The sequence below is a fragment of the Saccostrea cucullata genome, unplaced genomic scaffold, assembly GCF_032062105.1.
Source record: "Saccostrea cucullata isolate Sc308-1 unplaced genomic scaffold, CSIRO_AGI_Scuc_v1 ctg3370, whole genome shotgun sequence".
NCBI lineage: Eukaryota > Metazoa > Mollusca > Bivalvia > Ostreida > Ostreidae > Saccostrea > Saccostrea cuccullata.
Genome location: NW_026938300.1, coordinates 22,213 through 39,779, shown reverse-complemented (window position 1 = coordinate 39,779; position 17,567 = coordinate 22,213). Strand labels below are relative to the sequence as shown.

Genomic DNA, 17,567 nt, shown 5'->3' with positions numbered 1-17,567 from the left:
CGAATAACTTCTTTTACCCGATCAAGACATAGAGGGTATGGCAAATGTAGACTTTACTGGGTGAAGAAACTTTTAAATTCAAAATTTTTGATAAAAATGCAATTATTGTATTTACCTCTAACTATCTCCATACTATGTTTCACTCTATCTAGTGAATTCAAAATTTGTATTATAACATGTACTACAGTTCGCACTTACACTTGATTCCCTAGTATTAAGCTTGAAAAAAAAATCAGTTGTAAATATAATAGTACAGTAGATAAATTGGATACCTTAGTGCGTAGCTGAACATATCCAATTGTTTATAAACTGGCATTAATGTAATACTACTACTTTTATTAATTTTAGTGTAAGTAGATAAAAGTAAGAGTTTTCCTACACGAATCCATCTTAATGTGATAGTGTACTTTAACAAAGGTTGCTGTCTTACTTGAAGCGGAAGTGAAATAGTATCTTCCTCGGTTACACGGATACTCATGAATAACTAAAATAAATTAAAGTAGAAGGTATACTAAAGGTATACTGAAATTTAATTCACATTGACTATGCGTTCATGAGAAAATTATGTTTTATTTAAAAAATAATGATAAACCAACAAATACAACCTCAAGAAAGCAATGAAAAATTTTAAAATCTGTGTATTATTAAAGTCTTTAGGGAACTTAAAGTTTTAAATACCTTTCGCCTATGTAAAATGTCAGACCTGGTATTTGATATCCAATATGACCATGGAATACTAACAGTTTGGCTTGGACTATAGATGATTAATTTTTTTAAGAACTAAAACTCATCCAAGGTAATACACAGTTCAGCTTCAAAGAACAAATCATGCCATAATTGTCATATTTATTTATTTATTTTCATTGCATTTATTTTCTCCATAAGCTGCAAGTGTTTAACATATTTTACAAATATATAAACGGGGAATAATTTACATACTAGTATAATTCTAAAGATTTTGAATCTGAAACTTATCAAGTCATCTACTTAATTTTTGCAAATATGATCGGTCTTAGCATGAAAAAATTAATGATAATCAAGATGAGAGACACACACAGAGAGAGAGAGAGAGAGAGAGAGAGAGAGAGAGAGAGATGGAGCATCATGCCATAACTGGTAACGACTTATTTTTTATTTCCGTAAAGTTTCATGAACACAGTCATAAAAATATAATACTAGTTAAACCTAAGTAGTAAAATGTGTTTCACTTCATAAATCATATACATGTGACTAAATAGTAATATGAAATGCTAGAATTTATGTTTATTTGTATTTTTTATTTCATATAATAAATATTTCAAACATTATGCATTGATAGCCATTCTATCTGAACACTCTACAAGAGAAATTGAGTCTGGGCAAAGTAAAGACAAAATTTCGTCATCTAAAGCCATATCATTATCCATATTAGATAGCGTCCTTTTTCCAATGTTTCGGAAGTCAACTCCAAGTCGTTTTCCAATATTACGAAAATCTGCTGCATAACGTTTTTTGCCAATATTTCTAAAATCTGCCGCAAAACCTCTTTTTCCTATATTTCTAAAATCGGCGGCAAAACTTCTTTTACCAATGTTTCGGAAATCTCCTGAGAGTCGTTTACCGATGTTCCTCCAGTCTGCACCGAAATACCTTTTTCCAATGTTTCTGAAATCGGCAGCAACACTTCTTCTACCGATGCTTCTGAAATCAAAAGGAGCCCGTTTCTTTCCAATATTTCGAAAATCACTGGCAGCCTTCTTAACCATGGCTTCGTACAAATTATTCAGTCGATCCAGACGCCATTGTTGATCATCTGTAACCATCTGGCCCGAAAACCTTTTCCCGCGTTTTCCAATGTTACGCAGGTCCACAGGATCTTTCACAGCACGGTGCATAAGTTTAAATCTGCTTGAGAAATAAGATCGAATACACTGCAGCACATCAGGGTGTCCTTTACATAACCTTACAGATCGTTTATCTACTGGAATGTCGTCATTTATTTCATCAACTGAAAAGAGAGCAAAAGTTCAGGTTCAGTAAAACAAAAAATACTGAACGTTTAATGTTCAGTGACATTTTTGGATCTAAAGTGTTTTCTTCTAGTCCAAATTCTTTGAACATTGAATGACTTTGCTTCTATTGAAATTTCTTGATGAAATTGGCATCTAAATGGAAGAAACAGTTTAATGGCTTTCCATTTTTAGAATGTCTAGGTACATCTAAAACTTAATAACAAATTGAGTCTGTTCCTTTAGCCACAACTAGAAGTGATAACCGTATAAAAATGTCAATAATAGTTAGACCAAGATCACATCGTTGTGTCGTATTTCAACGTAGATTTTCAACTCACAATAAAGCAATCTGATCAACTCTTAGACACTGAATGTAAGACTTTGTCTATCGAAAGAGTTATTGACGGCATGTTATAGCAAATCAAAGGGTTAGTGTTTCGATTAACAACTATCACGTGAGAATATGATGGTTATGTTATTTAGGTTCACTGAGTTTAAGTGGTTTGATACTTCTAAATCCTTCAAAGTTGAGTTAATTTCTTGTTTTGTCTAACTGACGCGATGTTTTTCAGTGCAGTTCTGTTTGCGAAGACATTAGTTTGCGTCACGGGGGTATGAAAACAGACCAAAGAAACCGTAGATGTGTGTAGAATTAGAAGCTTGCCCTCTAAACATTGTTAGAGAACATGAATAGATGGAAATGTCAATACTGATCCAATGTCGCACAAAAATAGGATTTATAGGCTTTAGCTTTTTGCTGAAAATGATAATGCAGAAGAATCTTTCAAAATAGCAATATTAGAAAGTATATCGTTTATATAGAATATCTATGTACTTTTTTAATCATATCAGTGCATGTGCAAAGACTTCTTGATATTTTTTCCAAGCAACAAATTTGTTTTATTTTTTTTATTGGTTTAGTTCAATATCTTTATCATATCCATTATAGATATTTATTCTGAAAAAAGGACATGCTACCTTTGTTTTAGGTTGCAATAAAAAATTTAATTATATATTTAGTATTAATATATTCTATATTTATCAACAGAATTATTATATTGTTTGTTTGATAAAGAAATCATTCTGAAATCCTTAATTGCTTTTATGGTTCATTTTAAAAGATGTTTTAAAAATATTAATATGTTATATATTACAATATTATTACACAATCGGTGTGAATGTCTTTCAGATCAATTTGTCCGATACTCGACAAAACCTCCCCACGGAATTTAAATTATTTATAGCGGAATTGTATTCCGCTTCGTGTTACGGGCATAACTGCATCATAAATTAGCGGTCAAGGGATGACGAATTTGCCCTCGTTATATATACATAATTATCTTGGTATTGATGGCGATTTGTTTATTACATTCTCATTAAGAGTATTGATGAAAGTTTTTAATTGCTTTCCTTTCATTTACACAAAGAGAAATAGCCGCGACATTGTACACCAATCTTAAATTGGTGAACCTTTTGGTTATTGCATTTTGAAATTAGAATTTATCAAGGGTGTTACCCTTTATATGCAATGGTACGTCATCTTTCTGCATATCTGTTTTTATTATTATATTGAAATACACAGTTAATAGTGCATTCATGTTATCTATATAAAAGAACATCTTGTATGGTTCAATTCTAAAGCTTTAGAAGAAATTATTCGGAAGCTTCTTTGAGCAGTTTTCTTTTCCTGAAATAGACGAGTATACGAAAATAGAACATCAAAATTCATTTTTATTTATTTCTGATGATATGCCATTCGTGTTTGTCAGCAGTTAACATACTTAAAACACAGTGATGATGTACACACATGGTCTCTGACTTTCACTTCTATCGTTTTTGTGTCACTTTCCATTTTTATTTGTGTCAAAACTGCTATTCTTGAACCCATAAATCTATTGTAAATAAGTCAATTCGTCCAAAGTTAATTTCTCTCCTTGTTTTTATGCTGTAGGAAAAACATTTTTTCTTTGTTTTTAATTGAGGAGAAAAGATGTTAAATGCATTGCGAAACAATAGGCAAAAGTATTGAATGCATTGCAACCCTAAATCTTTGACCAGAGTGATTTGTATTGAGAATAATTAGTACAGGGAATAAATAAGTCTAGTCGAGATAGTGACGGGTTTCCCATTTATCCCAATACAAATTGCTACCTTTCGCAGATCAGAAGAAGAGATAAATTTATTGAAATGCAATGATTGACGATGTATAGTTAACAGCTGTCAGACACCGCTTACTACATCCGAATGGATGTAATGTGGAAAACGAGGATAAATACTCGAACAAAAAAGGTTTCGTAAATATGTCGTGAGGATACTCCCAAATGGTTATTAAATGTATTAACCGTAATTTAGGTTTGTATTGTTAAGGTTCACAATATAATCTGACATTCTGTCACACACAATAATTCAAAATACGGGATTGTAGGGTTCACATACGAAAGCGTATTAGATTTTTAAGTTGGAATTACTGAACTAAAAGTTTGAAAAGCCAACTTTTAATCTGGAGTTTCTAGAATAGTGAATGAAGTATAATTTTTGTTATGTTAACTGTAACTTGAGCCTTATATAGTAGAATCTGAAATTCAATTTTTTTTCCTTGAATGCATATGGTACATGCATGCACTATAACCTGAAGGGACATTGTTCTTTTAAAAAGGAATCTAATCTATTAGTTCAAATCAGCGAAATCACATTATATATATTGGAGTGATCTGTTAGATCTATTATTATTTGGTATCTTAAATGTTATTAACGGTTTTAAACAGGCACTCAGCTGTACTAAGAGTGTTATAGATGTGCTTTGATGTTTCAGAAAAAGAAGTCACTTTACCATGCAAACTACAAATAAGATAACGTTTATTCTTTGTTTTTATAGAATTTCTCGGGTGTATTCAATAGGGATGATTCTGCATGAATTAACGTATGTTGAAAGAACAGATGAATCGATGTCTTTAACTTTCTGATGATGTTTTGTGGATTACACCAAAAATCTCTCAATCAAAATAATACGCCTTAATTATGCCATATAAAATGAGCATTGATTTTCTCATCAAAGAATTTTGGTATGGCCTGAATAAAGATAAGTACGGAACAAAACGCCTTGATCATACGGTTTGTTGATTTCAAATGCCTGGACATCATCAATATTTGGAGGAAGTTCATTTCCTTCAGCCCATCATTTGTTTTAAAGAGTCTTTGTTGGATGTTTTTTATGAAATTTGAGGGAACTACGCCTACAAACAAATGGAACATTTTGAATTCCGGATGTATTTCATCCTTGTAATGACGGTATTGCTTCTCTTAAACTGTTATTAAACATATATAGTTGTCTTTCATAAAGTCATCTACGGCAATCATAGCAGTTAAATAATCCACGCTCCATAGACTTCTGCGCCGTATCATTGAGTGCTTAAGAGACCATCCAAATGAAATCATTAAGTTATACCCATTCGTACACTTCTTTATATGCAAAGAAATATGATTTGCAATAGGCCTGGGCATCGAGCGATAAGTGCAATGAATAGTACCCAGACAAAAACGTATTCTTTTAGGTCCAAATCAATAACAATGATTACCTTGTAAGAGATTGTCATCCGGAGAAACGAGGAAAAATTTAATAAGAGTAAATTCAGGGGCTTGTCCCATATTTTGAATCTTGTCATGTTGAAACATGTGGAGATATTACTCTAGATACAATGTTTTGTTGTTAATCTCCTAGATGATTTGTTTTAATATGAATGGTCATAACATTAGAAGGATCTTACTGCAATAACCATAAAATACTGGAAATCATGCAAACGGCTTTTCGACAAGACGTAATATTTTATTAGGTAAAATGTTGATCAGGTTTATTTTCTCATTAGAAATTAATTGACCAAATAAAATGCTACCAGATTGAATAATAAAATCCTTCTCATTAAAATCTTTAAATCTGAAACCAATTATACGATGTCATTAAAAAATTCGTGTTTCATACAATTTTGAAAAGAAATATAATGCAAATCAGTACAAAACACATTGTATCAATTACAATTTCCTACAGAATATGAAGATCAAGTTTCGTGTAAAGTTCCACTGAAAACTAAATTTACATGGCTATCTGCAGTTTTGTATTCTCTAGGGTGCTTGTGTTTCCTCTGGTTTAAGCATCCCAACATCAAAATAATTGTACCTGCCAAAGATTTACAAAAAGACGACGCATTTGTTCTTATATTTGGGATACACATTGGGGAGGAAATGTTAGTACTTAACCATTATCTGAATTATTATTAACAATGATATTAAATCTTATTATTTATTCCTTTGACACACTTTAATTAATTTCCCAAGATGCATCTCTGGAGCTCATTACATCACAATCACAGATCATTTCAGTATCTTTAGGCATAGCCAAATTAATCCATAAATTTCATAATTTTTGGAAACGCTTTTAAGGACTATGATTCCTTAGAGGACGACCATGAAAGAAAAATTGTAACTTTAGCTGCCTCAGATATGTTAAAAAATAATTTTTAAAAATCTGTAATAATATGCTGTAGACAAACACGAAATCCGTAAATTAAGACAAGTCACAATTTTTAGAAAAGAAGAATGAAAAAAAAAATTTAGACCTCTCTTAGATTCTTAAAAACGAGAATGAAAAATAGAAATTTGATCCTCTGTTAGATAAAAAGGAATGTAATTCTACATAAAAGATATATGTACAGCGAAATACTTCGAACCGTGGATGAGTAAGAAGCTCCAATAGGGACAACAAAAATAAAGTAGAGAAATATGCCAGACAATAAGGAATCTCTTTGGAGTTGTATTTTGTTTTTTTATATCAACTTATGTCGTCAATTTGTCTCTTGATTAAATGGCCATTTACCTGCTGTCTTTCGAAGGCGAGGCCTGATATAACAAACATCGAAGCTTAAAAACATATAGATCATTCCCTTTATTTATGATGTAATAAGTAAAAAAAAAACTATCAAGTTAAATACAAACAGTACAAACAATTTTCTTTTAGAAGAAATAATTGGGAAACATATACTCGGAAAGCTTTTTTAGGTTTATCTTGATTAAATAAACAAAATCACCGGTAATCTGTCGAGCACATTAATTGTAATCTTTCGTTCAAACGATAAAAATACCCGTAAGAAACACATTGAGGTAGGATTCTTCTCATACAAAACCTTATTTCTTACATTCAAAAGTTAATGAAATTTTCACAGATTCAAGAAGACAATATCCCTAATTGATGGTATAAGTTAGATTAGTTTTGACCGTTTTATATTAGAAGCAATGTCAGATCAAAGTCATTAACTTTTCCCTGCATTAAGCATAAAAAATTACTGCATCCAATCATGTGATATCCTCTTCTATTTCAAAAGACTAAATTTTTTTCTTTTTGCATAAAAAGATATTACCATATAGGGTCTATATTTTGATATTATCAAATTGACATAAATAGGTTGACAAAAATGGATTTTGGCTAATCCGAATTTTCTCTTTTTTTTTTCTTAAATTTTTAGGATATATAAGTAATTTTTATATGCTTCCTATATTTAAATTTTTCTTATTTTCACATATGGTAAAGAGGTCATATAGAGGTACAAAATGATACAAAAACAAAAAGTTTTGATGGTTTAATAAGAGAGAAAAAACACTTTCTACGGACTTTTTGCTCATATCTGTACTTAGATTGGAAGCTTTTAAAAGCTGACATAATTGTAGTTTGTTTGGAAAATCATATTTATTTGATATATGATTTAAAACTTTAGTCCCTTATTATTAACTTAATTATCATTTGAAAAATTCTTTAAGTCTTTGATTGTGTAAGATTTATAACTAAATTCATTGTTCTATTAGAATTTTGAGAATCAGAAAAGAAGATATTTTCATACGCCACCATTCTGCTAAAAATATAGTCCATGCTAGATTTCAAACTCAGTTTACCATATCTATTTAAAATTGTACAATTGTAATGAGAAAAGAAACATATGATCTTTTAAATCTCTTACATCTAAATATATAAGAGATATAAGCAAATATATATTAAATGCATCATTTAGTCAGAATCCAGAGAAGAATCCTACCTTATGAAATGAATTTCTCAAAAAAGAAGAGATTGAATAGTATGAGAAGAGATTACATGGTAAGAATAAGAAAGAAAATTGAAGTGAAGAGAAGAAAAAGAATGTTCGCTTGATTAAAGAACTACGAATGCCTTCATTTCAAATACTGTATAAAAACAAAGAGAAAAAGCTTGTTCTTTCAAAAATACCAAAAACTATATATTTAACGGGACGCTGTGTGGCGCTTTGAGAAGTAATTTTTATAGAAAAAAGTTTTTTGGTTCATTGTGTGTCGCGCTTTGAAAGATATTTATAGAACAATTTTTTGGAAATAGATTTTAGCAATAGACATCATTATATTTCTTTCGAAAAATGATAAATTGATCTCCCTCAATGAGAACATGGACAAAATAAAGTCCTACAGTCCAACTTTTTATCTTTCCTACCAAAATATATGTACATGCATTTACAAAGTTGGTATGATATAAAAGCAATGAATCATTTTTTTAAAGATATCGTTACTGCAACGGAGTGAAAAATTAAATTGAGTAACGTGCGTTAGCGCATTATGAAAAATAGTTTGCACACACCGTTGCAGTCATGATACTAATTCTTTCAAAAAATAATGATTCACTGATTAACTGTCCGCCTTGACTGCAAAGTTGATTTTATTTATAATTTAAAACCTATGTATTATCCACCGTTTTTTCGTGTAACATACAGTTATAGGAAGAGCCAACGTAACAGCATCTGGTCAAAGTGAACGTGATTTTTTTTTTTATTTTCACTTATGACGTTGCACTTTCTTGGCGATCAAAGATTAGAACGTCAAAATAAAACGCATGATTTAACTTTTTGACCCCTTTTCCGTGTCATTGTGTTTTGAAATTTAGATTTCCTTTCATTTTATATGCAAGACCGTGAAATATAAATATTTTATGGTAAATTCTCTTCTTTAATTTAACATGCTGCAAAACTTTTATAAAATATTTGGAGATAACGATCACTATTCAAACTCAAAAGTTCATTTAACAATACAAATAGGAGCAGAGCAAACACGGACCTCCAAAACATCAGAGGTGGGATCAGGCGTCATGGAGGAGTTAGCATCCCCTTCCGTCCAGTCACACCCGTCTTAAAATGTCTCATCTTATTTAAAAATTATTTATCTCTAATTTAAAATGTCTCATCTTAAACATCCGCAACTTGCATTCAAAATTGCGAGGGCTCGACGATGGAACAATTGCTTCATATTTTATTGAAGCAACTGTTTAGCTTTTTTAGATTAAACTAAGATTTACCTTAAAATATGTGCCTTTCTTAAACGGGATATTTTCTAGCACATCCATTCAGGAAAAAGCACGAAATGGATCACCTATATTGCCTCGAGGACATACACTGTAGCACTATGCATGAACTTGGTAACATCAGGCGCCAGCATCCCCAATATGCTGATATATTTACTGGGTAAGTCCTTCAATGAAGGATATGGAGCTAACGAACAGTATTCAATATCAAAGTCCATAAAACAATACAAAATAGGAGCAGAGCAAACACAGACCTCGAAATCATCAGAGGTGGGATCAGGTGCCATGGAGGAGTGAGGATCCCCTGCCGATCGGTCACACCCGAAGTGTGCTCCTTGTTATGATCAGGAAATAACGGAAAAATCCGTCGTCAATTCAGTGTATAAATAATGGACTAACAATAAGTATGAAATACGTCATAGCATAATAGCATTTGACTCAAATGAAATGTTTGCCAGCACATAACTTCCTACGGGACTGCTGTATTACGAACAACAGAAGAGAAAATAAATTTTAAAAACAGGCTTAGTACAACAAATGCATTAAGGCTCTGACTCGCAGAGCTCTAAACCGATAAAAAAGCTGTCGGGTTGCTATGATTTTATATAACTTTCAATGTACAGGCCCGTAAAACTGGTAGTAGAGGGGAGGAGGGCTGCAAATGTCACTTTTTTTTCTGAATAAAGCCTTTTGCTGAATTTTTAATATGAAATATGGAGAGATAATACGAACATTATTCAAGCTCAAAAGTCCATCAAACAATAAAAAATAGAATCGGGGCAAACAAGGACCCCCAAAACATCAGAAACATCAAATGCTAAAATAAAAAAAAATCTACAAAAATAATCTCAAATGGAGATTTTTATGAGTATCTTTATCTGCTTATCTTTTACAGAAAAATTCATTGTATGTTGGTTGAGATTACATTTAGGGGAAAGGTGAAGGGGGTATTTGATAATAACAGAGCACATACAAAAGTCACATAATTAACAATGTTTGTAAAGCATTTATATATATGATTATTTTACGTCGTATCTGTTAACTGCAAGATATGATAAAACTGGTTCCTGGTTCATTTTACTAGCGACACTAATTTGTCCTTAGCAGTAAATGTGTTATTAGATATGGGAGACGGTTTCTACTGTGTATGATATAAAGTAAAAACATTTCATCCAAATAAAGATTACATTAGACTCCAAGACGCAGTCAGCATGATACCTGAGTATCTATTGGAATGTTTTAATACTTGTCTTGCATGATTTCCCAGCATTCTGCTATATCTGTTTTCCTCAGGGTACTTTTTTATCGGATAAAAACTCCGTTATTATGAAATAAAGCATACGAGAGACTTTAATGCTTTTATTGATTACATGGAATCTTTATTTAAATTTTGTTACAGAATTTAATTTTTAATGTATCTTTTTCACTTTATTTTTAATAAATCTTAAGTATTGTTTAAACACCACCAATATCTACATGTATCTATCCATACATTAATATATATATATATATATATATATATATATATATATATATATATATATATATATATATATATATATATATATATATATATATATATATATATATATATATATATATATGTTTTTATAAGTCAACTTCCGCCCCAAGCAGGGGTTAAACTGTTGACCAATGGAAAGTTCATAAACAGCGCGCTTGACCGCTTGGCCATCTAGGCAAGTCAATAAACTTCCTTTCGATGCCAATGGAATTCTCGCGGCGCTGCCCTACACATTACGATTATTGGAATATTCAGTGCCTAGATGGCCGAGCGGTCTAGCGCGCTGTTCCAGTACTTGTAAGAGACAAGTTCCTTAGTCTGGAGTTATATATGTATACTAGCATAAGAGACAAGTGTACCTTGATCAGTTATGTACATATAATGTACTGTAAAGCACGTACCTTATACTTCACTGTTAACGAGCTAAAGAGATAACAAATGAAATGCATTTATTGACCTTGAGCTAAAGTACAAATCAATGTGATCATTAAAACTTCATATAAAGTATCATATTCTGAACACGTTTGCAATGCTGACAATCATTCCTTTAGGAGAAAGAATATCTTCCAGTAATAATGTAATTCTTAGTAGGTCCGCTATTTAGAGTACTCTTTATTATATTTGCTTTTTTACATGTGGCAGATAGCTTAAAGCCATAAGAAGTGAATAGAAAAAAAGGAAGTTTAGATCATAGAACTGCAAAAGAAACATACAAAAATTTATTGGATGTGTTCTGCGGAAGTTACCATAGACTTCAAACTTACAAAGTATCAACCATAGAAAGCTAGCAGCCGTTGATGCTCGAAGGCTCTTAAAGACTTTTAATATAAAAATGTATTTTTAATTTGATTTTTTTTTTCTGATTTAAAATTTAAGATGTCTGATAGGATTACCCAACCCAACATCTCTACAAAATAAGGAAAAAAGGATATAACTCTTTCATTTTTGATAATTTTGAAATATATTACAAGGGCAAACGTTCTAAATTTGCATGTTGAATCGAAATTGCATTTGAACATTCAGATGTTGTTTTAATATTTAGACGATAGTTAAGAGCCAAGAATTCAGAAGAAACCAATACATAAAATGGAAAATGATTCCAAAAGCACGGAAAGAACAGAAAAGAAATTGTGGTGTGTTGTGCAATAGAATCAAAGACGGCGGGTGCCGTGACGTAATCAAAAACATAGGCACAATTTCAATGCAAATTTGAAATTTGGAAGATCATTTTTTGCTTAATTTTGTACCCTATACCTTCTTTAGCGTTCTAGGAATTGTGAATATCTTTTTTTAACGCGTTTTGTTTGTTTTACATTTCTTTGGAGAATTTTCAGCTCATATTACATGTAAGAAGTCCCCACTTGCAAGTGAAGGTCTGTAAATCTAGACCCTGTTTTGGAACTTAAGCCCTTGAGCAGCGTGAAATCAGCCACAAGGGGACCTCGTTTAATACGGTCTTATCTGAAGGACCGGTCTAAACATGCCGCAATGTGATTCGAACCCGCAGCGTTTATAAATTTAATAACACTAACTGAATTAAAAAAAAAAAACTCAGGATCCCCCCAATGCCAATTTTACCATCTTCACATTATGAATTCCTAGTTTGCATGACGAGAGAGAGTATGAATATATTGACAATCTACTTTCAGTATGAGAAACCGTGTCTTCTCTGGCAATTTCATGAATGTTTATAGTTATACATCGAAGGAACGCTCAGCTTAAGTACGTTCCAAAATAAAAAATAAGAATTTCCGAATCGACTACGAGGAAATTACAATTCAATAGAATATTTAAGGGTGGGATTTTTTTTTTACAATAAATGCCTTTTTGATTTACATGTAGCCAAAAAAATAAAAAGGTTGATAGATGGAAATGTTGAATAAAATAGATGGATATGGATAGAGTGTTGAATCATCTGTCTTTTGGTGTGTACATAAGACTTGCTTTTCTTGTTCATAATATTTCTACTCTGACTCGGAAAATACATTCCAAATTCAGACTAATACATTAGTACAACATTATTTCAATTTCACATATTTCAATCACATGAAAGTAAACAAATCTGGTCAAGACAAATATATACAATGTTAATCATTAAGAACGAACAATATACGTGTATGATGGACATATGTACAAAATGCGTAAAGTACTTTGTTTATCTGTATTTCTCATACACTGTGCACATTACAGTGTTTTATGTTAACGTCAAAAATAATATGATTAAAATTGATATGGTATGCACATTGCTTATACCTCACAGATTACACATTTTCTATATCCCTTCTTAAGTTTAACACTCTAGAGCATGGCGTTCTGGTTTCAGAGAGCTTTTATAGAGACCCGACTAAAGTGAATAGAATTTTTTTTTAAATCGTTTCAATTTATACATTATGAATTACGAATTACACAAGAATTTACAAAATTAATATGATTGTGACAAATGACGTAATAGAAATGAGAATTAACAAGCATGCAATAAACTGCAAAACATAATTCAAAGTCGAATATTGGCAGAAAATAATTTTAGCTATTGATATACCTTAAGGACAATATATCATTTGCAAAATGTCGTTTCTCTCTTCAATGAAAATGTGTTTAGGAAATCGCACTAAACATTTTAAAGATATATCGTGCATATGCCAAATAAAATGTTAAACGTAATTTAAATGAGACGACGTAGCTAACTTATTTTTAAACCAAAATCTATATTTCAACTCAAAATTTACCTCTGGGTAATAAGGTACCTTTAAGTGGTAGCTTTAGGTGACAAAGTGCCACTAAATGAGATATTTTTCGTTTGTTTGTCTGTTTATTTTTGTTTTTGTTTTGGATATTTTTTTTTATTTCTTGATATTTGAAGATATAATCTTTTGAAAGAGAGAAACTGAACTATCTATTTTTCGTATTGTTTGTCTGTTTGTTTATTTTTGTTTTTGTTTTGGATATTTTTTTTTATTCCTTGGAGTCAACGTGGATATAGATCTCAAAATTGAAGAAATTTATTTTAATTCTGTATTACGTGTGTAAAAAGAAAAAAACATCGTTACTGTCTGTCGCAACTTTTTGGGAAACAATTATGCATGTACTTCTACAATCATATTTATAAATTACACAAATTCATCAACTAAGTATCATAAATCCAAGAATATGGGGTCAAAACAAGCTCTGGAATTTTGTCAACGAATAAAAATATATTGACCGTTCTACAGATAATTTATAATAAGTATGTGCTTTGCTCCGAAATTGTAAGTACAGTAGATTTGTAGATTTAGAATTGTTTTGAATAGACATTTTTTGGTGATGATTAAAAGAAATAATAAATCGAAAAAATGAAAAGAAGTAAATAGCTTTTTTTCCTATAATTTTTCAAATGAATACTTCATCAATTTTTAAAGGCATTTGAATGATTAAGTTTATGCATATTTTCAATATTTAAAGAAAAACTACTCACTTGCATTATCTTGTAAGCTTGTAACCGGGTCAATGGGAATAGGGGTGCACACGGTACAAATATTACAAACACAAACACACAGAAGCCACACGTTCACAATGCACACATAAGACATGGTTTCTTCTGTTCTAATGTTTCAATCTTTCATTTCATATTTATTTCACACACTTCAGGTAGGCGTCAAGCACATCGAATCCCATCCACCCCGCGAACGATAGTCCTTGCTATAAACCAATGAAATACCTGGAATTAGACATTCAATTACTAAATGTCGATATCTGTTGGCAGAATACTTTGTTTTCATGACCCTTGATGAGAAGTCGATATCAAGGCGCGGTGATCCACAACAAAATCTATGGGGTGTTGCAAAGGAATGGTTGACTAGTAGAGATTTAATTCTTAAACCGTGACAGATTATACATCAAAGTAAAAGTGTTACAAGATTCACCCACAAATTTCTCAATACCGCTATATTTAATGGTATTAGTGCGTATGGTTTTGCTACCGGACTATTTCCGAAAATGAAGGTCAATGTTTAATTCTACAAATTTGATATTTATTGAAGATCTTTAGATGTGACGTTCCAAGTTCAGTACAAGGCGTTTGACAATGCCATTTGAATCATAACTGCAATTGGTTATATACTAGTAATATTATTATTGAATCTGAGGAGGGTACGTCCTTTGGGGAGAAATTTGCGCCATTACATCAGAATTGGACAGACAATACCAAAGCAATTACAGTAACGAAATTCAATACATACTCAGGTTTTATATTACAATTGTACCGTAATTGAGTTCTTTGCATGTAGTGAACTGCAGGAATATTTCTAATCAATTCTAAAGGTTGCAAATCAGTAACTTTGTTCACGTTTCTCTGAAGGCTACTGTTCTTTTAGTTGTAAGAACCAAATTGAAAGAATTATGGTCCCCCGCTTTCTGTGTTTTATGGGCGAGATGCTATAATTTACGGCATTATTTGTCAAATATGCAGGCCTTTTTCATATGATATTCAAAATTAACCACCAAGGTTAAATTTTTGAAAATTAAGTCAAATATAAGGGCCAAGAGTTCACGAATCAAAGCATGCTTGGAAACAACTTATCGCAGGTAATGTATATGTCAAAAATGAAAGCCTTAAATCTTCTCAACCAAATGTTAAGAGGAAAAATAACATTGAATGGTCAAGGTCACACGGTTAAAAAAATATAGTATATTAAAGGAAGGTCTTATCACAGGTGATATACATGTATGATATGAAAGCTATCTTTTATCTTTCAATTGTTATATATAGTGACCAACTAAAATTAATTTCATATGTTTGAAAAGAAGGTCAAACTTCATGATCAAGGTCACTGGGTCAAAAATCATAGCATATTTAAATAAGGTTTTATAACAGGTAATGTACATGTGAAATACAAATGCCCTTTCTCTTTTCATTTAAAGGTAATGGCCAAGGTAAACAGTTTTTGATACAGACTGACATAAGAACAAATGAATGTTCCCTCGCTTTCGCGAAAGTAGGGAAAAAACTACGATTTAAAAAAGAATATTCATTTGAAGATATTGAATTGAGAGCTAAAAGATATGTGAGGTACAATAGATATATTTGTTAATCAGCTAATATATTCCAACCTTTTTTTTAAAGTACATAATGCGGAAATCGAAAATTTATCGCAATTTTTCTGCAGAATTTTACATCGATAAAATATCTTTTTATTCATGGAATGCTTTGGCTTATTCGAAATAAATGCAATTTTTATATAGTGTAAAAAAATCTCTGATGATGACAACAGACGATAACTTAAGACTAATTATAATCACCAGTTTAACTGTGCATTGGTATATCGGTCCACTGTATATGTTTTTATTTGTTTTCTGTTACAGATGTGACGTCCTAATAATACCAATAATGAAAAAGTACATCACTTGACGATCCTCGTCTCACTCTGTTACAATATATGTCTTATTCAAACTTGGATGTAATTGGTGGAGGAATTACACCAATTTATGCATTTTTAGCTTTCTAAAAAGGAAATACTGACTTGTGCCGGTTTTGAATTTGTCTAATACTAGTATTCCAAACAACAAAAAATGAATTTGATTGACCATAACTATAATAGATTCCAAACTTCATAAAAAAAATCTTGCAAAGATATGTACATGTGGCGAGTTCCAGTAAATGTTCTACCAAACCCCTTCCTTTGCTCATCACTTAAATATTAACAGCAGTGAATGAGAAACTTCAGGAGCACTCTGAAACAAATTATATTTGAGAAGTGGTGTAAATCAAATGGGGATACTAGTACTTAAAAATTCAAAGGAACTTTTGAAAATAAGGAGAGGTCTTTACTAACTCAATAACATCAAAACTTTTGAACTTTATATGCAGCCATTGTTAAGCTCATAAGTTCAAAAGAGGAAAAATGATTTTTTTTTTCTAAAATACCTTCCACCACAAAATATAGTTCATCACTCGTCTGAATGTTTTCGGTATGGAATATACTGAGTAATTACGGGGCCTTAATTGAATATAGTTTAATTCGCATTATAGAATCAAAATTTATTGTTAAGACCAAAACATTATGTAGAATTTTACAAATAGAGGTCAAGACAAACAAACTGCTGAAAAGCTGAGGAGCGAACATTGTTAACAATAGTTATTTCCATTCATATGTCTACAAAATGTATCCATGTAACATCATAGTCTGATAATTATGAATATTGCATTGAATTGTACTAACAACTAAGCTTTAGGTAAAATGTGATGACTTCAATTTTTCAACAATTAAATTTTCTTACTAATGCAGCAATGTGCCTTGATCACTTGCATACGGGGGTTTTACCTCTTAGTTGATTCGATATTCTTGAGCATGCTGTACGTATAAACAGTTTCTAAAATGATGCAAGTTACTGACAAACACGTTGAGGAAACAGGACTTTCTACAGTCTCTTTTAAAATCATTATTTCGTCAGATATATGGTCGATACAATGACCTTGTAGCCAAATACAATCTATCATTAAGTCAAATGCTGACTGAAGTTTTTCATACTATTTGTCAGGCCTTGATACGCTCTGAAGTGTCAACGGATTGCTCCATTTTTTCCTGTTCCTGGCAAGTAGCACACGATGGGTTTGAACGGTCGGCAGGGGATGATCACTCCTCCATGGCATCTAATCCCACCTCTCATGTTTAAGCAACCCGTGTTTGCTCAGCTCCTGATTTTGTATAATTAAATG

The 17,567-nt window shown here is 31.4% G+C and overlaps 1 protein-coding gene across 1 annotated transcript; it reads right to left on the bottom strand.

Annotated features, from left to right (window-relative positions):
* Positions 1–1,256: 1,256 nt before the first annotated feature.
* On the bottom strand, positions 1,257–14,484 carry LOC134249938 (uncharacterized). Its single transcript, XM_062732291.1, has 2 exons — positions 14,328–14,484; positions 1,257–1,987 (listed from the first exon to the last, which is right to left on the bottom strand). Exons 1-2 carry the CDS (start codon positions 14,440–14,442, stop codon positions 1,305–1,307), a joined length of 798 nt encoding a protein of 265 aa, XP_062588275.1. The 5' UTR covers positions 14,443–14,484; the 3' UTR covers positions 1,257–1,304.
* Between the last annotated feature and the right edge of the window lie 3,083 nt (positions 14,485–17,567).